Raw genomic sequence first — 27,880 nt, 5'->3', positions numbered from 1 at the left:
GTGCATGTGAGATTAAATCAATAACATGACAGAAAATGAGAATCTCAGTCCCATAAGTAGAGAGATTTTATTTTAAAGCATGCAGGTTGTGATGATACATACAGTTTCTTTACACATATAGGTGTCACATTTTTAGCTTGGTGACAAATTTAGAAACTCGTTCTGATTTTCATGAATTAACTAAAGTCATTCAGCTGAGATTTTCCCAGTTGTCCCTCTCATATCTAAGTGTAGTAACTATCTGCAACATTCAAGCTCTTGTGTGGGCTGACAGTGACGTGTGCCACGATCTGCTCCCAAGGAGTGCCAGAACACACACGTCATTGACACAGTGGCTACTACATTCCCAGACAGGATACCTTGGGCTGGCTTTGGAACACTTCAGATCGTCTCCAACAACTGGGCTGGTTTGTTAGTGGCTTTAGGTGCTTGGTTTGGCTCCGTGACACCTTTTCCTGCCACCCCAGAGTCAGTGCACAGCACAGACTGGAGGTCCCTGATGTATTTTATGGCAGCACGCAGGGTCTCCACTTTGCTGAGCCGTTTCTCCAAGTACTCCTTGGGCAGGTGGTGCCTCAGCTTGGCATAGCCTTCATTGACACACTTAACACGCTGCCTTTCCCTCTCATTCCTCTTCCTGATGAAAGCTGAGCCATAGGAGTACTCACTTTTGTGGAGACTGGAATGGGGCATTTGGTAGGGAAAGGGGCAGGGCTCGCTGTAGAAGGTCTCTGTGATGAGATGCTCTGACATGAAAGGCAGGAATGCCAAATCTTCGGCCAAAGGGACCTGGCTTGGTGCTTCTGGGTACACGTGAAACGTGACCAGTGGGTCTGCACAGAAAGGCCTTGCCAGCTGGATGTGCTGAGCCTCAGCACAGATGAGGTTACAGTAGCTTTTGCCATCCATCAGGTTCTGCATTTAGCCTGGAAACACATAATTACAGAATACTTTAAACAGCTCACACTGAACAGTATAAAAAACTCACCTGGACTTACCAACTCTAGGCCTTGCTGACGTTTTCCAAAAGAGATTTTTTAAATGCATTTGTGACGTTTGAGAATGATGTTGGAAGATCAGGTAGAACAAGACAACATCCCATTTGAAAAGTACAAGAAAGTGCAAGTCAGTCACACTGATTAAATTAATACACAACAGATATTAATATAAAGCCACTAAAGTTTCCTAAAGGAAAGAGCAAGCAGCCTCCTTTCACCTCAGCTGTAGAAATGAAGAGACTCTACCTATATGCATTCCACATAGGTCTAGCTTGCTCCAAATCTACCAAAACTTACAGACAACAAATAAAGCAGGCCAACACCTGAGGCATTCTCCCCGCTCCCTTCCTCTCCCTGAAAAAAACTGAATCTATAATTCCAGTAAAAGACTCCCTATTCATACCAAAGAGCCTTCAAAGTATTTTCTTCTCTATTCACTAGATGCCACATTCAATATATCATCTTAACAAAATGGAAAACCTGTGCAGAGAATGGATTTCAATCTTAATTCCATGTCTGTCAGGTATTACATCCACTCATACAAAGATTTACAAGAAGTTTAGAGATGAGAGAATTTACACTAAATCTAACACCTCCTTGGGTCATCACATTCCTTCTCCACCTACCTGCAGATTAAACACAGACATGAAATTCTAAAAACAATCCTACAGCTAGAAATTAAATATTAAATATGTCATACTTATGAAACGAACACTGTATCAAAGGAAAAATGCATGTCCTAGCAATACAAAGAAGGGATGGCACACAGCAGTTGGGGCCCTGCTGGAAACCTGGAAGTCAGACTGGCCTACTCTCACTCCCCTCTTCAGAGCAGCATTACAGCAGGTCTAACCACACAAATCACCCTGACACATTTATCAAAAAGATACTCTTGCAGTGGTTTATAAGAAGCTGCATTGTGGGGCCTTCCCAATATCATTATTCGAACAGCTAAACATCAGCCTAACTGCTGAGAATGTAATCACTGTTACCTAACAGCTTCCTTAAATACCTTTTAAACAACCACCTAATTTCTAAAGAATCACTATGAGCCACCCTCACAGACTGCAACCAATACTTGCCTACACAGAATTGATCCAAAAACGCTCTTACTCACCATCCACTTGTACATCCATACATTGTTGTCCAAAGCACTTAGATTCTATTGCATCCTCTAAGAGTGAAACCACACCTGAACATTAAACTAGATTACCAGAACCTGCTGGATTCCATACTCACAGAAATCTGGCAAAGCTTCAGATGTTCCAATCACAACTCCATAACACAAATCCATCACAAGGGTATGGGGAAATATTTTCTACTGACTTCATACCTGCCACATTTACACAGAAAATATTTACTTGGTATGGACCTGTTCTCACAACATATTCTATGAAAACGCCTCTGTATGCAGAGTTATCTATTTTTCTAATGTACATATATTTCACAACAGACATCCTATGAGTGAAGAATTCATTTATAGCTGTTAGGCATGAGTGGGAGTCCCATGCATCTTAAACAGGTACTTCTGTAGGTAGGCTAAAAGCATGAACACACATCCATTTCACATTATTATGCATGTAAAAAACTCACATATTTTTCCATATGTGAATATACACTCCTCATAAAATGAAAATAGTAGACAACTATAAAAATCAACTTTCCCTTTTCTACTTATAAGACTGGCTTATTGCCTAAAAACTTTCTGCTGCTAACAACTTTAAAACATTGAGGAAGAGAAGTCTGCTACATGGCAAAAAAAATTATGGCACAACATCACTCCAGAGAAGGAACCAAAACCAACACAACCCCTCAAGAAGAGACACTTGCAGTATTTGTTGCTTAGTACCTACACTTCTGCTGTGTAACAAGGTTACATAAAACAGTTACCTGCTGCCTCAACACCTAACAAAGTGTTAGGAACGTTTTCCCCTTAGACTAGAGACTCACCAATCTTCAGATGAAAGTAAAATCCAGGGAAACAAGATGTGCTGTTTAAAGAGTGATGAATACCTGAAAATATCTGAATGATATTTAAAAAAAAAAAAAAGATGTTAATGTTCCATTTTTCTTACTCCTTATTAAATAAGAGATCACATTAAACAGGATTAATTTAAAAGCTATGAAAACACTGTTAGTAAATGGCTGGTAGAAGTGCTTTACAAGAACATTGATATTCAGTGAAGATCTGTGGCTAGATACAGCAACATGCAAGTCTCTTACCTGAATTATGTAGCTTGTTCCACTGAGTCAATGACTGCTGCAATTTATAGTCAATTGACAACATGCAAAGTAGCTTACAGTTAGATCTGCTCATTTCTGGTTGGGCTTTTCCACCCACACCACAGCTATGATGGCAACAAAACTTGGCATTAAGGGCTAGGAATTTTGAAACTGCTATTGAACACATCCAGATTACCTGAAAAAGTAATCAGGAATGCAGTTTGTTCACTTCCTGTTTGCCTTCTGTTGCAGACTACTACAGTAAGGTAAGGAAAATACAAAGCAGTATTTTCATTTATTGGCATTTTGTACTCTAATATCTAAATAGAACAATTGGCTAGAATTTAGGTAAATATTCAGTGTCAAGGCATAAGCAAACTAATTTCCATAGCTTCATTTTAAACATAGAAAAACAGCATTTATTTCGAAATTTGTGATGGATTTCTCTGCACTACAGGTGAGGACACATTATTAGCCAGCTTAATACCTTTAAATTTAATCACTATACCTGCAATTTTGGGGAATTCTTTTAGTGTCGAGTGTAACATCATATAAAAGGGTGAATATATATAAGAAGAGAAGATTTGAAAACAGTGAGCCAACAGTAGCCACACAAGTTTTGCTTAAAAAGAGAAACAGTACAGAATCTATAATGCAATGTATACATGTACTTAGATGCTAACTATATAGCTGTCACATTATAGAGGTGCAGTAAAATAGGACACTTATCTTCAAAATTCCACATTTAACAAGATTGACACTTAGAACTACCTCATGGTTTGGCCCTTCTATCAATCAAAGCATAAACAAAAATCCAAACCCAAACCACTTTAGCTTAAAACTGTAAGATCAGAAATACTTCTACTAGCAAAAGATGGATATACATTCAGTCCTGCTTCTTGTGACTGTCACCCATCAAGGAAAGAGAGCTTCACCCTCTGCTGCCCCTGTGTGAGCCACAGTGCTGTATCCAACTTCCCCCTTCCCACACCAGCTTCAGGCCTCACAGGAAAGGCAGCCAAGAGGTAGAACAACTCCCAGGACTGGCATACTCAACAATCAAGGCATGTATTCCACAAACAAGTTGCATTCTCTTTCTTTAGTAGACCCTAAGTGTCACAACCAGTAACCAAACAGTACCAACTGAACAAGTTCCCACTCACTGAGGCCATGTTGAACACAAAAACTGAACCCAAGCCTGAATTCTTTTTCGACCTGGCAATCCTTGTGCATTTTTTTTTTTCAATTTAAAGCAAGAATCCTGTAAATCCACCAATTCACCACCTGCTTTAAATCACTCCAGGTTAACTCAGTTTTGGAAGTCTATAGGACTGGCATGCAAAGAAAGCTGTATACCTGTCTGTCCCCCAGGCATGGAGTAAGCAAGCCAAAACTGTCCCCAGAAACAGAGTATTCTTCCATGGACCACCTCCTTCCACACTGAACTGAAAACTGTCACACAATAATGCAACTACATATGCAAGCTACATCTGAGTCAGGGATTAAAAATTTCTTTCAATTAACAATTTGATGAGCCTTTCTTTACCTAATCACTGAACAAGTGCACATTTCTACTCTGAAGCGTGTTCAGAGGAGCACTTTTATAGATGGAATTTACATGCAGCATAATGAGGGAGAAAAATGATGACAAACTGATAATGCAGATCCATTTTTCAAAAATCAGTTTTATCTTTAATTGTTACATTCCAAAGGGGATATATGAAAGTTAGTCATCCAGCAACTGTATAACCTCTGAAGAGAGATGAATACAGAGTCACAGATAAAAAAATACACCTAACTCCCAAGATGACAGGTGCTAGAGAAAGTATGTGCCTTACACCATCAATCCAGACAAATGCAGGAAGATTTTTATAATAAATATTTCATCATATACTAACTCCTGAGACTTTACCCATGAAAAGAAAGGGAAAGATTTTATAAGAGCTATCATACACCTACAATATATTAAGCTGTTAAAGCAAAATAGAACAAAATGTCAACACTGCCTTGAATGTGCACTGCATTTGAATTTATCTACATCACAGTACTTGAAATATGCAGCTCCAGGAGTCAGTGTCCACTTATGTTTTGCCTCAAGTCTGCAGACATCACTTGCCATACAAGCATCTTGAAAGTACGAGTGCAAGAAACCAAATGAACACAGTCAGCAGGGTTTCATTCTCTGAGACCAAAACTACACCGCAAGACTTTGATTTCCAGTACCTAGCATCAATCAGCAGAAAATCCAAGTATATTTACAAAAGATCTTTACATAAAGTGATTAGTGAGTTGTAAGTTATTACTGTGTTCCCAGGTACTTTTTAACCACATAAATAGTAGAGAAATATATAGTTAAAAACCACCATAAAGTCACAACTGTAAATAATGTACCACAGTGGCAACCCAAGGTATCTTAGGGTTTGTTTTCTTTTCAGTTTTGTTAGTAAAAGCCATTTGAAAACATAAGATTTAAGCTTTTGGTTAACTAATCTGTTTAAACTCCTTCCACTCCAGTACATCCCTTTATAGCTCAAATACTTCTTTAATTTGTTGGGTTTTTTTTTAAATCAATAACAAATCATTCAAGAAAACTCTTGTGAATTGGCAGGATCAGGAAGACTTCTGTCAGCTCTTCACACTAGTCCACACGCCTGGAGCTCCCCTCTGAGCCCCCCTTAGCTGAGCACCACGTGCCGGTCGAAGACGGACTTGCGCTGCTCCTGCACCTGCAGCTTCCAGCGCTGCTGCGCGTACTCCACCTTGTTGAGCACGTTGGCGCGGCTGCGCGAGCGCGCCAGCACGTCGTGCGCGTTGGCGAAGGGCTGCTGGTCCTGCAAGGGCAAAACACCACCGTCACTGCTCACAGCTTCCAGCTCTGCTGGCCTGCAACACTCCACAGCAGGTGGGGGCTGGTTGGGTTTGCTCTTGCTTTAAGGTAAATGACATATCCCAACAAGCTGGCCAGTAACGGTGACCAAGCAGGTTTTTGAGTTGTTGGAAGCGTACTTCAATTCCTCATTGGCAGGAACTTGCACAGATTTCCCAAACTTCACTGTGCTGTTAATTACCTGCTGCCCAGGATCACAGCAGGCTTGCAACCATTTGCAGCCCAGAGCAGACGCAGGCACCCCCATGACTGCGGTGAATGCACAACTGAATTGGGGTCAGTTCCCTGCCAGCTCCTGGCCATCTCCTGCCAGGCAGTTCAGGATGTTCACACACAGCTTCTATATCAAACCAACACACTCTGGTGTTTACCAAACTAAGCCTATTGTGCTGAGCTGTCTGAAAGCACAGTGTCAATACAGCTGTTGAAGTGACACAGCTCAACAAGAACCCAGTGCTTGTTTAACATTTACTCTCTCTGTTTTCTAACAGTACTTGCAAGGCTTTATTTTCTGCTAGCAAATATAGCCAAGTTATAAACAGTAAGAGCTGGAACTGAACTTCTTATTTGGCTATTTAACTGTTTGGGCAAAGTCATGCTGCTAAAGCTACATCAGAAAGCATCCTACACATAATGAAAAATAACATAATTACGTCCTATATTAAATAAAAAAGAATGTGAAATGTAGGGATACAAAAAGACAGTTTTTCCCAGAACACTTTTGAAGACGTTCATATTAATGGCTACTTTCTGATATTACTGTGCAGAGCAGCTCAATCACAACTGTAAGCTGTACACAGATTATCATTAATGAGAACTATTGAAATGATTGCTCTGAGTCCCAAAGCCACAATGAGCACTAAAAAAATATTCCCATAGAGAACAACAGACAAGCTTTGATCAAAAGAGCTATCATCTTACCAAAAAAAGTTATACAAATGGAAATACCTAGAATGGGCATTTAACAGGAGACAGGGCACTTCATTCACAGGGGAAAAAAAAAGTCATAATAGCAACACATGGTTTGCTAGTGTAAAACACATGGTGGGAGAACACAGGACAGTCTAGATGGTACTGGCCTTCCTGGCAAAAAAGATTCTCAGCTCCAAGGCCAGATACTGTCAATTTCTAAGTAGACAATAAGGGGAAAAAGAATTTAAGAGGAAAGAGGACCAAGGAGTGGCTTACACTCATCACTTGCCACTGCCACCAATGGACAACAACAAAGAGGGAACACACTGCCTTGAAATTCAGAAACAAAATCCATGGATATGGTATTTTTGAAGTGTGACAAGAATATATCGAGAACTTGCAAGAGGGAAGGCAAGAATGGGATAATTCATAAGGGACCTTAAATTATGTTATGTTCACAGAACAGCTACAGCAAAACATAACACTGGTTACGATGGACCCAGACTTTGAGGTAAATTCATTCTGCAGTTAACCTGAACTCTGCCATGGGACTTATTTCACTTCTTCCACCTACAGTCAAAAGACTCACTCACACATGGAGCCATTAAGATAATTTATCTAAGCTAAAAATTTGTTTGAGATCTAGCATACCAGCACCAGCTCACTTAATTCAAGCATGAGCTGCCCAGTTTGCTATAAGAATGCACAAAGAGGAAGAGTCATTCAAATACTTCCTTTCAAAAAAAAAAAAAAATCCAACAAACACTCAACCCAAAATCCTCCTAGAGGTGACTGGGAAAATCTTACTTTGTCAAAACAAAGACAGTTGAAACATGTCTACATGTAATACACAGGGAAGTAGGACAATCATCAGCCATCTTCACTTAGAAAGGTGTTTCTGTTTGCTAAGGGGATAATCAAGTACTCAAAATTCAGCATTTTCCTAGATAATAGATTTTATTAGCTATGCTTTATGCACCCTGATTTCATAACAAAAATATGTGATTATTACCCAGTGCTAGAGACTGGAAAGGCCAGTAATGACAGAAAATCCTATCACTACTGGACTGCTCCCCTTCTCTGAAAAAAAAAACTCCTCTAACCTGTTGGAATATACTGTCACATTCTGATTTCTGGCTGTAATACTAAGAAATTATTTCATCATCCATTAGTATTCTCCTTCATTATAGCAATTTCTTCTTGAAGTTTTACAATCAAGAAACTCGAACTGGAACAACAGAAGATGCAACCCCCATACTTTCTTTTTGTAGAGAGCAATCTAAGCAGTAAAAACTTCCCATAATAATGATGCCTGGCAAGACTGGATCATTAACTCCTAAAAAGCTGTACTCCTGTATATTCTTATCTCCATTCTTACACTGTTTCTTCTCTGTGAAAACAACCTGTGCCTAGAGCTGGCATAACTGAAGCAGCTCTCACTGCTCCCCAGCCCAGTGAAAAATGAAAGAGTTACTTCACAGAAGTCATCACACACCTTTCTTTTCCTCTCCCAGCAGGAAAAGCATTTACACTGCCTGGCAAAAAAAGCTGCCCACCCCAAATAATTAATTATCAACCAACCAATACCAATTTTCATGCTAACCAAGTGCACAAAGACTCTGGTGAACTCACCCCAATGTCTTCATCACTTTGTATGAGCTGTGAATGCCCAAGGAGGCGCCTCTTTAGGATGGGTTCCACCAGGGTAAGGTACACCATGTACAGAAGAAGCAGGCCCAAAATGGACAGGTATATGATGATTGTCACCTACATAATGCAAGCACAGTTTACACCAAGATTGTGACTTTCCCCCCTACTCTCACAACAAGCAGCAAGGACCAAAAGATGAGTACAGGTGAAGTTTGATCTTTGGTAGTGTCAGCAGATTATTTAAAACTCAGAAAGAAAAGACTACAACATGGTATTAGAAAGGTTTAGGGCAGCTTGAAACAGTGAGACCTTGCAAAGAATCTTAGGCTATGCCTCTTTAAACAATTCAGTGTTACAACTCTCACTTCCACCAAGACAACTGTCCAGCCTGGCCATTAAACAGGTGACAAATTTGGGGCATCCCCCACTGATCTCCCTTTGTCTAGCACAGACCTGAATTCAGCCACCAAGCAAAACAAAAGACCAAACTTCTAAAATCCCAAAATAAAGAAGTCTGTGCTGTCAAAAACCAAAAGACATTCTGCAGTCTATTCACAGCAATCCAGGCCTCAATGGCTCCAAGGGGACAAGAATGTCAAGAGCACACAAAACATGTTAGTACAAACACAGATAAAGAAAATTTATAGTAAGAAAGTTAGGCAGCTGTGTAATGAGAGGCCCTCTGAAATCATAAGGAAAACAAAGCCCAAAGCTTGACAAAATGTCTTAGAACACTCAGAATTTTAGCAAGGTGGAAAGTCTGATCTCAGGAGTGGAGATTTCAATAAAGGGTCTCAGGTTCACTTCTTCAGCTAAAGTTTGATGCTATTGTTACTGCTCAAGATTGTGAACAACTACTACAAAAAAAAGGTTATATTTTAGGCTACCTTAGAACAGTGTTCCCTTTAAAAATACCATTTCTCTAAAAGACAATAGACGTATTTACTAAACAGCTTACTGAACTCCTTGATATATGCCAACAGAATTACACTGCTTACCTTAATTGTGACTGAGCTTCTCTCCTCATATTTGCACTCACAACGTAAACAATAAGCTTCTACATCAGGTCCAGGGACAGGCATGGGCTCCACCACATGGAGACAATCACTGAGGAAACACAGAAACTGCCCAGTCAGTTTTGAGCTGGCTTTAGCTGAGCTGTTCCACTCTGCTGCAGCAGCTGAGAAGCTCAGCTTGCTTAAGCTCAGTTGTTCTAAACTGCAGGTACAAATAAATCACTACAGCACAATTATGTCACTTAAATGAGAAATTCAGCTACTGACAAGCTGCTAAACAAGTTTTAAGATCTTTCTAACTCAATACAATGTCTTCATTTTTCAGAGAAAGTATTAAAGCTCTTAGCAGAACAAGTCCAAGGATATGAATCCAGCACAATGCATTATTTGACACTGACATCATGGATAAAAGTAAATTTCAGCTACTAATTCCCCTTCTTTCTTCACCATACTCAAAAGAGCCTTATTCCAGCCTTTCACTGTCTGAAGGGAGATTAGCTTCTAAACTTTGACACTCATGAATTGAATTTCTTTTTTCTTGACATCATAAGGTACAGACATTGGGGAAATAAAAAAGGAAGTCAGATGGGCTGTTTCTCTAAGCACCAAGACAGTGAATAAAGAACATTCAGCTTTCAGCAAAAAGCATTTGACTTAAAAGATTACCACATGTAAGTCAGTTCCCTGTGGAAAAGTTGACAATATTATGGGCTCTCCACAGCACAGCATTAAAACCCAGCTGCCGTGAGACAACTGCTTCCAACAACAACTTAGATAATGCTGCTCTTCCTGCTGACTCAGGCTGTTATTCAGAGCTCAGACCCCCAGGTCCCTGCAGAGCACTGAGAGAACCAGGATCCTGTTTCACCTTTCTCCTGGTTACCTCAGTGCTGGCACAGTCAGCAGCAGGGAGTGAAACACAAGGCCTGAAGTGACAGCAGCAGCCTGGCACTCAACACTTTACTGGGCTAAATTACAGTGCTGCAAACACTCAGCCAGGCACCAGCTCATCTCTTCTGTCTTGTTTGTACTTCTTCATAGCTGCAACTGCTGAGTGCCACCTCACAACGTCTGGAGGGGAGTGGAAGGGTTGATTTTTCTCATTTATGTGAAAGCAGAACTACATTTTCCTCTGTGGAAGAATGCAGCATTCAAGCTACAAAAATCAAAAATTCATGCCAGGCACAATCTGTGCAATTGCTGTTCCTGTGACTGAAAGCTTGTGTCTATACACTGCCCAAGTACTGCAGAAATCTTGTATGTTGGTTAAGTGCAGTAGAAAGTCTCTTACTGAGAACATAAGAAATATTAATATCAGCATTTTTTTTCCTCCAATTTGCTAGAAAGTGCAAAATCTACTGGAACCTCACAAAACTCCAGAAACAACAGTTCCTAAATGATGGGATGGTTTTCAAGAGTAGAGCAAGCAAAGACAATACTCCCAAGCCCCAGTTCCAGGTTTGTGCTCCCTTGCCTTTACATCATTCCAAGTCACTGCATTCAAAACACATCACCTTCTTCCCTTCTACTACTTCCAAGTCTAAATAAACAATTAAACATGCAAGCAAACAAACCAAAAGAGAAGACAGAACAAAAGTTAGAGGGTTTAAGCCTTGTCCCTTGCTAGAGCTGAATTCTGGAGTACTCCTGAAAGAAAAGCTGCAGTAAGTTATGGAAATGCTCTGCTTTGTCCTGGCACCACCACAGGAGATCCATATGTAATCTCTACAGAACAAGGCTTTAACCAGTAAGATTTATTATCATTTTGTATGTGCCACACACACTCACCAGTCTTTCTGTGAAACATTTTTGTTGTAAATGTGGCCTGAGTGGTCCTTGTAAGGAGGGCAGATGCATTTACACCGGACATCCTCAGAGTTCTGAAAGTGAAGCAAACAAAGCAAACAACACACTTAGAACCAATTATCTTATTATGTAATTTATATCATCAGGGGTACAGAAGGCATTCTCCACATATGACTTGACATATTTAACACAAATTACTTGCAAGTACCTCTGAACAGTCTTACTCAAGACTTCCTGCAAGTTTAAGAACAAGAATTACTTCAGAATTACTAAGTGAGTAGAGCAATTTGTCAAGTACACTGCTATTTGAGATAGAAACACATTCTTGAGGGAGAAAAATGGAGTTTAAGCTAATTCCTCTTTCCAAAAAAAACCACACATGCAGAAATTGCTGATGTTGATTGCTCAACTACTCAGCTTACGAGGACAGCTGCTTGTCAGATACAGTGATGAGCTTAAAAGGAATGAAAGAATGCTAAGCTTATTTTAGCAAATAACAAGAGACAGAGGATAAACGTGGCTTATCTAAAGTTCAAGGCAATTTCTAGTGGCAATACAAAAGAATGTGTGAACAAGTATTGGTAATGAACTCCTGTACTGAGCAGCCAAGTCAGAGTAACACTGAGCACAGGTCAGTTGGGAAACCCTGACTGCACTAGCACAGAATCATAGAAAGCTCTGGGTTGGAAGGGATCATCCAGTTCCAACTCCCCTGCCACAGGCAGGGACACCTTCCACTATGCCAGGCTGCTCAAAGCCCTGTCCAAGCTGGCCTGGAACAGTGCCAGTGCCCCACCACCCTCACAGAGAAGGTTTTCTTCCTGATATCCAACCTAGCCCCACCCTCCTTCAGTGTAAAACTGTCCTGACACTACCTGCCCATATAATCAGTTCTTCTCCATCTCTCTTACAGATTTCCAGTACTGGGAGGATTTCGAGTACTCCAACTAGGTCACCTCTTCTCCAAACTAAACAATCCCAATTCCCTCAGCCTTTCCTCACAGCAGAGGTGCCCCAGCCCTGTGATCCTTTCCATGGCCTCCTCTGGACTGGCTCCACGTCCTTGCAGTGCTGGGGAGCCAGAGCCGGGTGCAGCAGGGCAGGGGGGGGGGTCTCAGGAGAGCAGTGTAAATCCAAATCCCATGTACCACATCCTACACCGAACCTGCTCTCCCCGCGGAGGGGTCAAACCGCAGATTACCGTTAAAAAGGAGAACATCCACAGGTGTTTGGGGAAAATTCAAACGCGGGTGCTGTGACCGTAGAAGTCCCGGTGTCCCTGCCCGCCGCAGAGACCCGCGGGGACAGTCCCGGGTATGGGGGCAGCGGGGAGGGCCAGGAGCGGAGCGCCCGCACCCAGCGCGGCTGAGCCGGGCACCGAGCGGAGCTCAGCCCCACCCAGCCCCGGCAACTCCATCTCCACTCGTAGTTTTGTGTGACGGTGTCCCCGGGCGCCACGGCAAAGCGACAACAATGGCTACGAGCTTACCGGGAGCGCAGGAACCGGGGGCGGCGCCGAGGCCGCGCCGGCGGGCCCAGCTGCTCCGCCGAGCGGGGCAGGGCAGCGCCCGCACGAAACCGGAGGCTCCCTCCTTCCCCTGCAGCCGCCCGGGGCAGCAGTGGGGCCGGGAAGGCGGGGCCACCCGCGGGAACCGAGAACCCGGCGGGGGCGGCGGACGGAGGGAGGGCCCGGTACCGGGAGCACCGCCGTGACCCGTCCCCCCCGCCCCGCTCACCTTGGCCTCAGCGCCCAGCCCCGCCAGTGCGGCCAGCAGCAGCAGCGAGCAGAGGCGCGCCCCGCGGGCCGCCATGTCGGGCCCCGGCGCTCTGTGGCCGCTTCACCGCCGCTTGTGGCCGCCGCGCCGCCGCCGGGCCCCCGCCGCCATCACTTCCGCCTGCCGCCGCCTCACGTGTGGCGCCGTCCGCGCGTGGCGGCGTCCCCGCGGGAACGGCGGCGCCGCACCGTGGTTCCGGGCGCGGGCTGGCCTGCCCAAAAATATTCCTGGAATCGTGGAATCGTCAGGGATGGAACTTCCCAGGTCATCCAGTCCAAGCACCAAAACAGCACTGTAACCACTAAACCGTGTCACCCAGCGCCAGATCCAGAAATCCCTTGAACATCTCCAGGGATGGCCACTCCACCGCCTCCCTAGGCAAGCTGTTCCCAGTCCCTGGCTACGCTGACAGCGAAAGAATTTGTTCTAGTGTGTAATCTGAATATCCCCTGGCTCAGTTTAAGGCCATTTCTTCGAGTCCTCTCACTGCAGACACAGCAGGAGAGAGCAGCCCCCAGCTCACGGCAGGCTCCCCTCAGGCAGGTGTAGGGAGGCAAGAGGTCTCCCCTGAGCCTCCTCCAGGCTAAACAAACCCAACTCAGCCACTCCTCGTAAAACACATTTACACATTTTCGAAGCCTTTCAGGAGCCTTGTTACCCTTCTTTGGATGCACTTTGTATCAACATGTCCTTTTTGAAAGAGAGGTAGGACTGACTGGCCCTTAGTTCCCACAATCTTGGCCCTATTGGAATGGGTTTAATCCAAGAAGCGATTATTAGTACCACTCAAAATGAGGTGTGTGAGCAGCACATAAGCCAGTTTTTACTCATCTGGACACACAGTTATATAAATCTTCATGCCTTTTATAGACAGCTATTGTCGTTATAGAGCAAGAGTTCTATTGTCATTACATTGCAAGGGTTCCATATTGCTAGAGTTTCATACCTAGTGCTCCTCTAGGCACTGACTCGTCCTTGCAGCAGCCAACTGACTCCCACCAATCCACTCTTTTATAACACTTCTTATTGCCTACAGGTATGGCCTGTTAACATCAGGCCTGTTCCTAATCGTTAGTAATTGGCTCAGCTGCAACTCTTTAGGGGAAAAGATTACATTCTATACCACCTTCATTACCCATACTGTATCCCCCTACAGACAGCTCTTTCTCTAAGACATCACTAAAATCCAGCAATGTTCCTCATTTGTCAGGTGATTAATTATTGTGATCCCCCTCTTGCAGGGGGCAGCCAGCCTTGGTGAGAAGCAGCATTTCCAGCTGTGCTCCCCAGGAGCTGGCAGGTGAAGCCATCTACGAGCCTCTCTCCTTGTGTAGAGACCCCAAACCCCCCTGGCACTGCCAGGGCTGGACCCAGCCTGTCCCTGGCACAGCTGAAAAAGGGCCTGAGCCCAGCTGGGAAACAGCTCAGGCTCATCTCAGCTCCTCTGAGAGCTCCACAGAGGAACAGCAGGCAGTGTGACTCAGCCTGTTTATTCCTACTCCTCCCTTCCATTCCTTCTGTCTTTCTGTAGCCATTCATTCATTCTGTAGCAGAAGGGAGCCTACATAACCAGTGGAGAGGGACTCTTTACAGGACAAAGGAATGGCTTCAGACTGAGAGTAGGTTTAGATGAGATATTAGGAAGAAATTCTTTACTGTGAAGGTGTTGAGAGGCTGGCACATGTTGTTCAGAGAATTTGTGGATGCCCCATCCTTGGCAGTGTTCAAGGCCAGGTTGGATGGAGCTCTGAGCAGCCTGCTCTGGTGGAAGTTGTCCCTTCCCATGGCAGGGGAATTGGAAGTAGGAGGATCTTTAAGGTCCCTTCCATCCAAAACCATTCTACAATTGCATGGTTCTCTATCTAAACTCCCAAGGAGCAAAACTGTACATGGCCAAAAGCTGCTGTGTTTGCCCTCTCCCTCCCCAGCCCCTACTCAGTGGCTGTAATTTCATAATCCTTAAATTCAGTAGACTTTTCCACAGTGCTCTTCACCCCCTTCTCACACAATAGGTTGTGTAATACCAGCAGTGCATCAGACAGCTCAGGAGAGGAGCTGGAGTTACTATGGAAACACAAAACACCTTTCTTTAAAACTCGGGGAAAATTGCCAGCAGACTTTAATGAGCGTACATCAGGTTTCAGCCTGAGCCAAACAATTTGTCTGTTTAATGCCTGGATCTGCAATGGAAGTGTTTTGAAGTGTGAAGGTGGCTCTGTGTCTTCCCCACCACCCACAGCCATAGTCTACAATGGGCAGATTGACTGCTGAGTTGAAAAACATGCTGAATCTTTAGAAAAACACAGATCACATTTTGAGCTGAAGTAAACAATACGCAGTTTCAGAGGCATCACTGCCTTTGGAAGAGTTTGGTGTAGGAAAACACAGCCTGACAAACTAACTTTTTTTTCCCCATTCAGAGAGTTCTGATACACAGGTAATAAATGTGCTTTTATTTAGGTGGCTGGAACAGCTTTTGGGAACTTCAAGCCCAGTCTTGGAGCTTCCTCAAAGCCAGAAACACCAAAAAAATCAAAACAGGATATTTTGAGCCACAGGTTCTTGGTGCTGCAGGAGGTAAAGGTTATTTCTTCCAGAAATGAGTCCATTCTTCCCCTAGAAAACAATAATAAGTGACTAGGTAAACAAAGCTCCTGAAAGAATTATTAAGAAAAGAACACATAGGAGTTTCTGTCTTAACATTTAGATTTTTTTCAGATTTGTTTCAATTAATTTTTTTAATGCATTTGTCATCACACCAGTATCAGAAGCAATACTATTAAAATACAGTTTTAAAAAAGGGGAAAGACAGCCAAAAAATGTATATAAATTTGATTTTAAGGAAATTATTAAATTATTGCTATGACTATAATTGCTTTTCAGCTTGCTAATCTTCCAGGAGGGCTGAAGATGTGTTTCATCTTCAAGAGAGCTCTCACTGGATTATCAGAGTGTGAGCTTCAGTGGCAGCAGGCTGCTCCCTGCACTGCTAACTCTCTCCTTACTGGACCAATCCTCTTCAAGTTAATGGAGATGAGCTCTCTCATCCAGTTTGCTTTTTAAAAATAACACATACCCTTTGCTTTAATAACAAGATTTGTTTGAGGCTTGTAGCCCTACACTGGCCTCTCTAAGCTGAACCTTGCACTTTGCTGTCAGTGTGCTGTGTCAAGTGACGGGTTTGACAGTTTTGTACTTGCTCTCATGTTTGTCTCCATCAGCAATACTCACACACCAAGTGCCCCCCAGAGCTGCTGGAGGTGGTTTTGGTTATTTAAGGGCTCAGCCACTAAGGCTCTGGGGAGGGGGCAGCCCTGGTCCCCCCCGCCATGGAGGGGGTGCATCCCCCCGAGCTGCTGCGCACAGCCTGAGCCAGGCTTTTGGGAACGAGAACTGAGGCTGTGCAACAAAGACACAGCACAGGCTGTGCATCTCTAGGCAGGACAGCTGCTCCAGGGCCACATCTTTCCTGCTCAGTCATCTCACAAAAATAGCTTATCAAAGCTCTATATTTCAAGGCACTGTATGTGCAGAGTGGGCTCCTGCATTTCCTTCCCTGTTGCAAGAGCCACACAGTCTCTGTAGCCAACAGTGCCCTAAGCTGTACCTCAGCTCCTCCTTACTGTGCTGCACATGATTAACATGTGAATATGAGTATTTTGAAAGTGTTCTCTGCAAAGTTCCTTCATGCTCTGTGGTAATTACACTGGACTCTGCTGTCCTGTGTCAAACAATTGGTGTAGGGCTGCTCCACACGCTGTAGCTGAACTGTCACGGGGTGGATGCTCCTCAAGGCAGGTAGGGATAGATGCTATTTGCCATCATTTCAGTCACTCACATTCTGATTATTTTTACTAATGCAAATTACCATCTTTTTATGTCACTTCAGCCTATTCACATTCAGAACTTGCCTGCTTCCCTTTGTTTTCCCAGCTGAGAAAATCTTTTCATTATCAACAATGATATATAAGAAAAATCTGAGGGGATTATGTAAATAAGTGATTGGATCAGCACTTCTGCACTAATTGCCAACATGAAAGTGGTGTGACATTTGCACAGGAGAAAAACAAAGTAAATACAGATTCTTTTTCTGTCTATTCCCTACGTTCAGTTAAAAAAATTAAATGATGGCAGCACTTGTCACAGCAGCCTTCACATAGCAAAGAAACATAGGAAGAGATTAATTACAATGTCATTTCTCTAGGCTAATGAGAAATTCACCTTTCAGCAGATTGGTCATCAGCATCCATCTGAAGAAGTTCTGTCACTGGCATTGCATCCCTTCAAATAAACAGCACAGTTTTGACTCATGAGTTTCTGTTTGGGGCCAAAACCCCAGTGTCTCAGTTCCAGTCTAGCTGCTATTCTGGCCTCGTGGTCTTTGATCTCTGGAGAAAACAAAGAGAAATCAATGCCAGTGGGCTGGATGGGGTACAAGGTTTACAATTAAAGCAAGCTCTCCAAATCTGGCTCATCTCAGGGACCCATTACATTACAGTAATGCAATGTAATGGCTCGTGGCTTCCTTCCATAACCGAGGCATTATTTTGCAATCTACTGTCAGGAGTTACATAAAGCCTTTCACAGCAGAAATGCATGCATATGAAAAGGGCAGGCTGGGCAAACTGTTTACCTCTGTATTTCTATATTTGTATTGATATTTATGATATGAAGCAAATGGAGGGAAGTGCTGAAAGAGCTGTGCATTTATTTTATCTTTCTGTCTCAGTGAATCCACTCCTGGCTTTTCTGCAGGCTGTGAGAGTTCAAGGTCCTTCTCTGCTAATGCAAGGTCAGTCAGGGCTCTCACACACTGCAGCAGCTGGGTCCCCACATCACATACATGGGGAGAATGCCCTATTCTGTGTATGGTTTCAATTAGTGACATATGTCATGCTCTTATCAGTGCAATTCCTGCTGCATGCCCCTTCCTTCACCAAAGGACAATGCTGCAAATACAAGGAGCAGCAGCTTGTGGCTGAGACAGGGGCTTCAGCTCTTAACCACGGTCTCCAAGTCCACAGCTCTGGCTTCATCCCTTGCAGCACAAAGAACAGCTTCTGCATTTGTTTGTTTAATGCAAAACTTATAAATAGTCTCTGCCAGCCCTGACCCAGCAAGACCTCAGATGCCCTGCATGAATTGCTCATGGGGGAGACAAGGTCAGTGCTGCTTCACACACTTTGCTGCTCCTTGTTCTACCCCAGAGAGCTTTTGCTGGAGGCACAGAGGCAAACGTGCCCAAAAAGGAGCCACAGTTCCTTCCTCATACAGAGTAATGCACAAGGATTGCTCTAATACATTCACGCTTCCTGTGTTATGTTCGAAGGGATCAGCACTAGAATAAAGTCACTATGAATCCAGAATGTGCTCTACCAGTGCCAGCCATTTCATTCCAGCCTTTGCTGCAGCCTGCATGGAAACACCAGAGCCAGGGAGAGAGGTTAAAGGCAAGGTAAAGATTATGCATTTCTGTGGCTAAGTTCATCATTACTTGCCTCAAACTTGTTGCTAAGCAGAGGGGGCTTTCAATGACCTCAACAAGCAAACTGGGAACCCCTCCATGCTTTGGCTCCATTTTCCTCCCTGCCTGCTATTTTGGTCACTTTTCCAAAGCATGAATCAAGCAAGCCCTGGATGGCTGTGGGCCCCTCATTCACACTTCACTGTGGATAGGAAATGAGGAGTGTTCACTCAGCACCTTGCTGGCCTGGGTCAGTGGCAGCAATGCAGTCACTCTGCAGATGCCTTCTTAATAAGGGGATCTTTTCTTTGCCAGCAGTCCTGGGCAAAGCAAAATGACAGCTTGGAGGCAACAAATTGCATTTTGCTCTTTTTTTCTGTTAGCATTTTCAACCTTTGTCAGATCTTTTCTTACCCATTGCATTTATTTCTACTTCCACTGGTCTCTGTGGTGCCACATTAACAGTATTCTTCTCCTTTTAGATACATATTCCTAATAACTGAAAGAGCAGGAATCTCTGTATTCTTCTTTATCCAGGAAACCATTCACTACCATTGTTTGTCCCTAGCAACCACAGTATCACACAAATTATTTATCATAAAGAAAATTCCAACAATTCCACATGCACAGACCTGCACAGAGAAAGTAAGGTGCATTCAAAGTCAGCATTGTGCAGGGTGAGTCTGATACTTCAGATGACCACAAATACTGACACTATTGCAATATTTTATATTCTGAGCTTGCCCACCATGGTGATGCACTCATTGACCAAGATCAACTCTTTGTCTGCTGCCACTGACCATTATGGATGCCAGATTCACAGGCAGCTAAAATGAGCACCAAAGTCTTCCACTCAAACCAGGAGTGACACTCCTTTCCCACAAAGGGAGATTCTGCCCTTTGCCAGAGATTTCATTCAGGTTCAGTCTCTGCTGGAGACAGCCGGAGAGCTGGCTCTGCAATCAGCATCGATTTTGTGCCGCCGCGCTCGGAGGAGGATGCGGAGCAGCTCCTGCCCTACTTGCTCCGTTCCCATGACAACTCCCTGCAAAGCAGCTCCTGCCAGCTTCCCCGACTGCCTCATCGCGCCCGACAGCGTGCCCGGGCTCCGGCTTCCAACCCAGACAACGCCTCTTCCCTCCATTGCCAAAAGCTTTTCCCGAGGAGGAGAGATCTGTTTGAAATAGCAAATGGTGTTGTGATGGTCAGAGCAGAGGTTTTAAGCTCCCCAGCACCCAGACACGGGCAGAAAGACTGGGTTTGGTTTGCCATTCCTGCTGCACCCTGCTCCTCAGAAATGTGATCAGGAATGACATGTGGGTTGGCCCCAGGACAATAATCTTTTCTTCATTAGTGCTGCTTCTCCTTGTGTGCTGAAGTGAATTAATATCTAACAGTACTTCAAATAATTCCCAATTTCATGTAGTAGATGGCAAATAGTTGTTTGGATTAATGTTCTGGATAAAACAATCTGCTTTTCTTGGGGGTAAGCCTTGTCCTGCCAGTCCTCCAAAAGCTGTGTGCCTCCTAGCATTCCATGAGCAAAGCCTTGAGACTGATCAAGCCAATGAGCAGGAGCAGATGAGAAATATGGAGCATAAAGATGAGTTCAGGGCATGAAGCTGGGTGGAGGAAATTAGGATAGTTTTCCTGCCTTCCAGTCCAGTGTAATGCTATAGTGAGGTAGAGGATGATTTAATTTTTTTTAACTTTTTTCCTACACAGGTTCTAAGGTTTTCACATGTAGACTGAGAGCTCAGTCTGTGCGTTTGGCTGTAGCACTCCCAATTGCTCAGTATTTGCCTCAACAGTGCATGTTGTCATCTGGATAGGAGGGAATCAAAATTAGGCTTGATAACCAAAAAATGGCTGAGATCCTTACTAGGACTCACCAAAGGACCCACAAAAGGATTCCTCCAGGACTGCCCAACTGAGAGGAGCTTGCAGCTAAGTGCTGATAAGGTTATCTATCCCCTTTCTGCCACATGAACAGCTCTGCGACTGTGATGTTCTCTGTCCTGGCATGGCCATGGCTGTACCCAGGACAGGTTTTGTGGGGTGTGAGTCACAGGGGCTCCCTGCACTGCACCTGAGGATGGTAACAGGCATCCTGTAACAGGTGACAGCAAACAGCTCATCCTGGGCACTTAACAGCAGCACCTGAACTCACTGGGCCCTGGCTGAAGGGTTTTGCAACACAGCAAAGACTCAGAATAAAATCCACTGCAAAAGCCAGTTACCCTGGTAGACAGAAAGCATTCTGTGGGTTATTGAGTTCAGGATATCCACTGGAAGGCTGTTCATCCTGCTGCTGAGTGGCCACAAGACACGTATTTTGATTTGTTCCATTGCCAGTGTTGTCCAGCCCAAGCATTTCTGTGACCCCAGCATCAGCCTGCACAGGACCTTCCACTTAATTCAATTACTGCCTCATTTGCTATTCCATTTTATTTGATCTGAGCCTTAAAGACCAAATCACGTGTACTGCAAATTACACAATGTCCATCCTTAACTTGGATGGCTTCAAGCAGGTGCTGAGGAACAATTAGATCACTGTCTGTAGAAGCTGCTATTAAACTAAGAAAGAAAAGACAACTCTAAATAAGACAGATGCAGAGAGAGCTCAAAGCTTGCTCACACTGATAATGAAAATTAATCAAACATCATTAGCAGTCTCCAGAGAGTTCAGTACATCATGTGCTTCTGAGATGTGCTTCTGGTTGTTCTCTGCCTGACAAGAGCACCCACTTCTCTCAGTTCAAGGGCAGAAAAGAGATTTGCAGCATCAATTAAAAGATGAAAATTTGGGGCCTTATTCAGACAGAGTTGGGTGCCTTTCTTTGCAAGCCATTTGTGCCAGCCTGTGGCTTAGTGCTGGAGAGCAGCCAGAATCTCTGGGGAGGTCAATAAGTGCATGCAGGTGATTCTACCAAATACACAGCCTTGCTTTTCCTCCCATAGAGTGGGACTTACCTGGAGACTTGCCTCCATTATGAGCAATGCTCCCTGGCAGGCTGCTTCTACACCTAAATGCAGCTGTGATGGGTGAGCAGCATATTCCATGCAAAGGAGCTGTCAGGAGAGCTGGTCACTAATACCAGTCCCCTAAGGATTATTTTAGGACACAGTTAATTCTGCCAAAACCTCACATCCTCCCTTTTGCCATCCTGCCTCTCTTTTTCATTGTCCAAGGTGCCCTAATTTTAACTCATCAGCCTCAAAAGCTGGACACTGGGTCCATTCCATTTGTATTGTGTTTAACAATACAAACTGTATTGTGAAATACAATTAAACTGGTTAGAGCTTCTGAGCTTTACAACAACTGAGGGTTTTGTTTGGGACTTGGGTTTGTGTCCTTTGAATCTGGTTGTTTACCCACCACCACCACTTATGTTTATAGTTTCATATTGTGGGAATTATAGGGAACATAAATAACTCACCTTGCAGGGCAAAGATTTATCAGTTCAGGCTTAAAAAAATCAAGAGAAAAGAATCTAAAAGAGTGAGAGAAACTCAAGGTTTGTGTTTTCACATGAGCACATAGTGATGTAGACATGCAGCCCTCCCACAAACCAGTCTTAGGGCTGGTGCATGTTATCCCTTCATCCTGTCCTGCAGAGCCCTGGGAGCTTCTCCCTGAAGCTGGGCCTTGGGGATTGGCCCTTGGGATTGACCCACTGACCTCCCTGCAAACGTGGCAGTTCACAGTGCCAGGGACCTGCTGCATTGGCTACCTGTGACTCCCAGGAGCAAACAGGACATATTTTCCCCCTGAAGCAATAAGAGGTACATCTAGACCACCTTAACTTGATTTGGGATGGCAGAGAGCGGAAGTGCAGGGTGAGCAGCTCATGTGAGCTCATTGTCATCAGTGCCTTCTAATACAATTTGTGAATGAGAGCATCCTATTAACTCCCTTTGTACAGACTGCAGGGATTCATTGTGCTCGAGCTTTCTCAAGCAGCTTTTCTGCAGCTGCCACTGTGCTCAGATGCTCTCTGGATAGGTACAACTGAACTCAGTGGGCACTTTCTTGCTGTTAGAGCATTGACCAGGACCACAAGAGAGATGTTCCCACTGAGACATGTCTTAGCCCTCACAGCTAAACCTGAAATCTTCACTCAGTCTTCACTGGAATTCACTGAATAGGGCATTGGAAGGTGGCCTCATGACCTTAATGTCACAGCATACGAAGCAGCAGGAGGAAGGAAGGAAGGAAGGAAATGCCAGACACAAGTTTTCTTGCAACAAAACGTGGTCTCAGTTGGAGCAGATTTAACCAGGAGAACGCTAAGCTGTAAATGCCAAGTTAATTAGCCCTCATGCATAATTTGTTTTTAAAAATACACTGTCATCTCCTGAAGGAACAAGAGCCCATTTCCCCTTCTGTTAGCCTTAAAAGTCAATCTGAAAAATGCCATTGAAGTCTAAACGAAGAAGCACCATGATGCTTTCAGCAGAGAAGGTCTCTGTGAGTAGGAGCTTAAAATCTACAGATTTCCTCTCTAAGCCTGCCAAACCAGAAGGCTGAATAGCCTTCCCAGGGCACCTCCCACATCAGACCCACTTCACTGGATTCTCAAATGACTGCACTGTTGAGGCCCAGTTTCTTTGGTACACCAGCTCCAAGCCACATTTTGTCTAATTACGGGTTTTCTACTTCCCCACCAGCAATCAAAAAGGCTATTGGCAAAGTCCTGAACATTTTCATGTGTCCTGATCTCTACTGGCCTGGATAAAACCAGGTCTCTGGCTTGCAGCTCCTCCATCCTGGGCTTTGTCTTCCACCCAGGGATTTTGAAATGGTCTTTTGATTTGTGATCTAGGAAAGACCGATGGTTAACTCCCAATTACATTTTTATTTTCAAATTATTAGCCAGTGCCGTCTGGTGTTGCACAGTTTCTCTTTGCCCCTGTTCTCCATGACTCAGTATGTTTTGCATCTGTCAAGTGCCTGATCACTCTCCTGATCTCTCCATGTGACTTTGTTTGTGGAGGAACAGAGGACTGAGATTTATAGCAACACTTTAAAATATGTTAGTTTTCTCACTGAGGTCACAGATCTCAATATTGTTCCTTCCTTGCACAGTATTTTTCAATGCTGCCAGCATTGCCACTGAGATGCTTGCTAACCAAAGCACAGGGACAGCTCTGCCCCCAGCAGGGTCCCTGTGCCCTGGCTGGGTACCACAGCGCAGGGGCTGTGCCAGCCCCACAGGCAATGAGACCCCAGAGGCACCTTGAGGTGCAAGACAGTGGTTTCCTCACCTGCAGCAGCTCCACTGAAGGGAGGAGGTCGTTTCTCCTGGACTCTGAGAGAGAGGTGAGAGGTGCTGAGCAGTAAATCCATGCTGGCACTGACGCTGTCTGGGGGAGCAGGTGGAGATACGAGGGGCAGATTTCGGTGTTATGATGCCCAACAGGCAGGAAGAATGATATCAGAAGGCTAATTAATTACTTTATTATACTATATTATACTAGAACTATATTACACTAACAAGAACTATCACTAACTAACTAACTAGCAAACCCCTGACTCTCTGCCCGAGAGTCCCGACACACCAGACACACGTGGATCCAATTGATCAATGAATCCAAACAACCCTCAAGCAATCACCTCGGGTAAACAATCTCCATAACACATTCCACATGGGCACAAACACAGGAGCAGCAAATGAGATAAGAATTGATCATTCTTTTCTCTGCTTCTCTCACAGCTTCTCTCAGGAGAAATCTGAGAAAGTTGAATCTCTCTCTGCTCAGAGGGCATGTGAATAGCATAGGCTGAAACAGCACTAAGAGCTCCTCACCTTCTGCAGATCCCCCACCTGCGTGTGGGTTCTGGGCGGGTTTAGGTGTAAAGAGCACATGACCTTACCCCAGCTCTCCTTGAGCGAGCCCAGGCGCCTTTCTGGAGGATCCAGCCGCGTCTCCCTGCGGGGGCAGCCACGAGCCCCGCGCATCCATCGATCCCACTGCAGCCAAGAGGAGGAGAGAAAGTCCCTGCAGCAGCTTTCTCCCCAGCTAGTTCTCCTGCTGCCGTGCCTTCCTGTTGTTCCTAAACTCCCAGTATTTTTAGGTTGTCGACTGTCTTCTCACCCACTTTGGGAGTGATGAGATCTCATCCTGGGGAAGTGGTTGCAGCAGCACTCTAGTAACAAAATCATTAAATCGATTGCCTTTGCAGCAAAGCCATCTCTGGTGAAATGTCACTGATACCTGCAGTGTCATCTCCAGAGCCTGCAACCCCTCATCAGCCATGTGCTTGTTAACGGAGGAGGAGGAGGAGACCAGCACATGGGTGAGCTACTGCCAACAGTGCAGGGCCCATGGAAAAAAGAAAAAAGAGGAATCTCAGCTTAGGAAAAGGAGCAGACTTTTGGTTAATGGAAACCTGATGCTTCACCTCCATCTATTAAGCAGCAGGTGATAAAGCAATACAGGCCTCAGCTGATGTTTACCTCATAAAATAAACCCAGCAATATACAGCCCCAAGGCATATGTTTATATAGAAATAAGTCATCAAGTTATTTGCTTCTGAGACATAAGAATTAGATTTGTTTTCACAACATGTTGAGTATCACTTCATCATCAGTAATAGAAAAGCCTGTAAAAAGGACCTCCCTGGAGAGCTATTAGACAACAGATTACCCTGGAGATAACTGTGAAGAGACACCCCAGCAGCTCTCATCTAATCAGCTGCTCTGCTGGGGATGGACAAATGTTGGTGGATCCCAGCAGGACCAAAGTGCAAGTGAGCGATGGCTGTAGGGCTGCTCCTGGCAGTGGCCTCTGACTTTCCACTGCAGAGTGGCCAGCCCAGAAGGAGTTAAGTAGCAAATGTGGTGGAAGGAGGTGGAGTTGTGGGGTGAGCCCCTCTCTACAGCCCCAGGGTGCTCCTCCTCTGCTGCTGCCTGCCCACATGCCCTGGGGTGCATCACTTGCAATGAGATACAGACATGAGTTGGGAGCTGACAGCCACTCTCCACCAGATCTCCAGGTCTCTAAAATTTTCATCAAGTGTTGATGCCTTGCCCACATGGGCCACCTTAATTGCAAGGGCCCAAGCATCAAGATCCTGCATGTTCCAGCAGCTTTTGAAGCTCTGCAATGGGCTCACCAGGGTTCTGTTTAATGTCTTCTTCTTTGAGAGATTTGTCTTGGCTTTAGGCATGACCAAAACAAAGACAAGATGTGGTCTTGGAGGCTGCAAAGGCATTCTGTCCCACCACGTGCTGCTGACCACATGAGCACAAGGGACAGTGCCTTGGCCAAGGAGAAGCTGGCTCACCTTCCCTGAGGCTGCTTGGGAAGGGATTGTGCTTGGCCTCACCTGTGAGGTGTTTATGTGCAGTATGGTGACATTAACCAGCTGAATAAAACATTCAAAAAAACCCTCTCCTACCCAAGACGCTTCTCATAACATCCTCTCACAGCTGTTTCTTTATCTCCTGAGTCCTCCCCATCCCGCATGGCTGCAGGCATTGCCCTCTTCTCTGCCCCCACCTCCTGCCAAGGTCCCTGGGTTACAAGGCCTTCCTGCAAACCCATGCCAGGGAGAGGTTGCCAAAGGGGCACAGGCACACAGCTGTGCTGGAGAGGAGCAGGAGCAGCACGCAGGGCTTGTGGAGCTGCTCTGCAACGCTCAGCTGCTGTTCCATTTACCCCTGTGACCATGCAAGTGCTTGACACAGAGATCTGATATCACCTCCCCTATTCTGTAATCCCTCTAGACTGAGGGGAATGCCTGTCTCCCATAGCAGCTGCCCTGTCTTATCCTGTTCACAGGAGCCACCTCTGGAGGGCCCCCATCTCCAGGGCTAGCCCCACTGTGCAGAAGGGATGGAATTTTGCCCATTGATTTTCAACTTGCATGTGCTGGGGCTCTGCTCTCTAGCACCACAAATAAATCTAGAATCCTGTAGCAGCTCCAGGAAGCATGAGACATTATTTTTGCCTGTACATTGATTCTTCTCATTTTTTTTCTCCATTTTATTGCTGGAACATGGTTTCTTTCCATGCTCAGAGAAAATGCCAGCCCAGCATTGAGGAGAACCAATTTCACTGGGTGTGGAGTATTGCTGCTCCACCAAAGATTGTTGCTGTAGGACTTGGAGTGGGTGAAAGGATAATTTCTCATCAGTAAGACAGACCTCAACTACTGCTGAAGAATCCTGAAGCCCATCCAGGCAGAGACAGGAGTCCCTAAATCCAGACTCAGAGTTTTGGGGAAGTGGCACTCGTGCCTCACCTCTCGTGTTCTGGCCACTTTCTTTTCCCAGCTTTCCAGAGTTTACAAAGGACTCTCATATCCATCCTGCAAGCTAACTGAACACGACATAAACACCAAAACAGCTGTCCAAAGGGTAAACCTGGAAACAGCAGGATCTCATAGATCTCATTCCTCCCTCGGGAGGGAGAGCCATGGTGACAGAAGGTTGGGATTTCAAGTGCTCACCTTTCAGCCTGAGTGCTGTGTGCCATTTAGCCTGCCCTGCTTAATTCATCCCAAGTGCCACTCTCCCTCAGTTCAATGGCAATTCCCAACAGCATTTCCCAAAGCACTGTAGAGACCCAACAGACCTAAGAATGAAACAAACCCTTTTCTTAACAGAGGCATGCACTGAAAACAAATTAAAAACAGCCTATCTAGCACACAAGCAAATAAACAGCAATAATGGTGTAACTTTATTTAGATTTAATTTGACATTTAGCACAGTAATATGCACAGAAAGAAAAAAGTACCAAAATAGCAAACTCATAGCATATAAAATAATCAAATATATTTCATATTTAGTGAAATATTTCTACAACACATCAGTGGGACTACCCAAGCAGCCCAACCCTGTAAATATATATATATATTTATATTTATAGCTGTGTTATATAAAATACTGTATGTAGAGAAAGCACTGAAACTTATCACCAAAATAGAAAATAGCTCAAAATACAGATAGTTCAGGTTTGCTGGATATACCCAATATCGAAAAGAGGTTCAAACCCACTGCAGGAGATAAAGCTCCAGCTGAGATGCTCTGGCAGGCATGGGATGGCAGGGTGGGCACACACTGGATCAGCTGGCAGGAGCCTGGCTGCCAAAGGCCATGAGATGACAAAACTTTCTGATCCTGAGCCAAAACCATCAAGAG

General features: G+C 44.6%; 2 protein-coding genes and 1 long non-coding RNA gene across 4 annotated transcripts; all 3 read right to left on the bottom strand.

The window, feature by feature from the left end:
• Positions 1 to 48: 48 nt before the first annotated feature.
• On the bottom strand, positions 49 to 4,789 carry ASCL3 (achaete-scute family bHLH transcription factor 3). The gene has a single exon (XM_036383750.2). The coding sequence runs from the start codon at positions 919 to 921 to the stop codon at positions 382 to 384; it is 540 nt and encodes a 179-aa protein (XP_036239643.1). The 5' UTR covers positions 922 to 4,789; the 3' UTR covers positions 49 to 381.
• A 97-nt stretch (positions 4,790 to 4,886) lies between these two features.
• On the bottom strand, positions 4,887 to 13,382 carry TMEM9B (TMEM9 domain family member B). Its single transcript, XM_036383749.2, has 5 exons — positions 13,229 to 13,382; positions 11,475 to 11,566; positions 9,669 to 9,777; positions 8,653 to 8,787; positions 4,887 to 6,052 (listed from the first exon to the last, which is right to left on the bottom strand). The coding sequence occupies exons 1-5, from the start codon at positions 13,301 to 13,303 to the stop codon at positions 5,897 to 5,899; spliced, it is 567 nt and encodes a 188-aa protein (XP_036239642.1). The 5' UTR covers positions 13,304 to 13,382; the 3' UTR covers positions 4,887 to 5,896.
• Positions 13,383 to 15,705: 2,323 nt separating this feature from the next.
• On the bottom strand, positions 15,706 to 24,860 carry LOC118687635 (uncharacterized). Of its 2 annotated transcripts, XR_004980356.2 has the most exons (4): positions 24,610 to 24,860; positions 24,000 to 24,098; positions 17,489 to 17,655; positions 15,706 to 15,883 (listed from the first exon to the last, which is right to left on the bottom strand). It is a non-coding gene; the product is annotated as an uncharacterized LOC118687635 (long non-coding RNA). The 2 variants fall into 2 exon arrangements; XR_004980357.2 differs by lacking the exon at positions 24,000 to 24,098 and having other exon boundaries at positions 24,610 to 24,853.
• Between the last annotated feature and the right edge of the window lie 3,020 nt (positions 24,861 to 27,880).

Source organism: Molothrus ater, chromosome 6 (genome assembly GCF_012460135.2).
Source record: "Molothrus ater isolate BHLD 08-10-18 breed brown headed cowbird chromosome 6, BPBGC_Mater_1.1, whole genome shotgun sequence".
In the NCBI taxonomy this organism is placed as follows: Eukaryota; Metazoa; Chordata; class Aves; order Passeriformes; family Icteridae; genus Molothrus; species Molothrus ater.
This window is presented reverse-complemented; position numbering and strand designations above follow the sequence as displayed.

Excerpts from the sequence above, each read along its gene's own strand:
- ASCL3 (XM_036383750.2), bottom strand. The coding sequence starts at position 921 with ATGCAGAACCTGATGGATGGCAAAAGCTACTGTAACCTCATCTGTGCT.
- TMEM9B (XM_036383749.2), bottom strand. The coding sequence starts at position 13,303 with ATGGCGGCCCGCGGGGCGCGCCTCTGCTCGCTGCTGCTGCTGGCCGCA. Across the intron at positions 9,778-11,474 it reads AATGTTTCACAGAAAGACTG|TGATTGTCTCCATGTGGTGG; the intron begins GTGAGTGTGTGT and ends GTGTTTCCTCAG. Across the intron at positions 6,053-8,652 it reads AAAGTGATGAAGACATTGGG|GACCAGCAGCCCTTCGCCAA; the intron begins GTGAGTTCACCA and ends TTGCCCTTGCAG.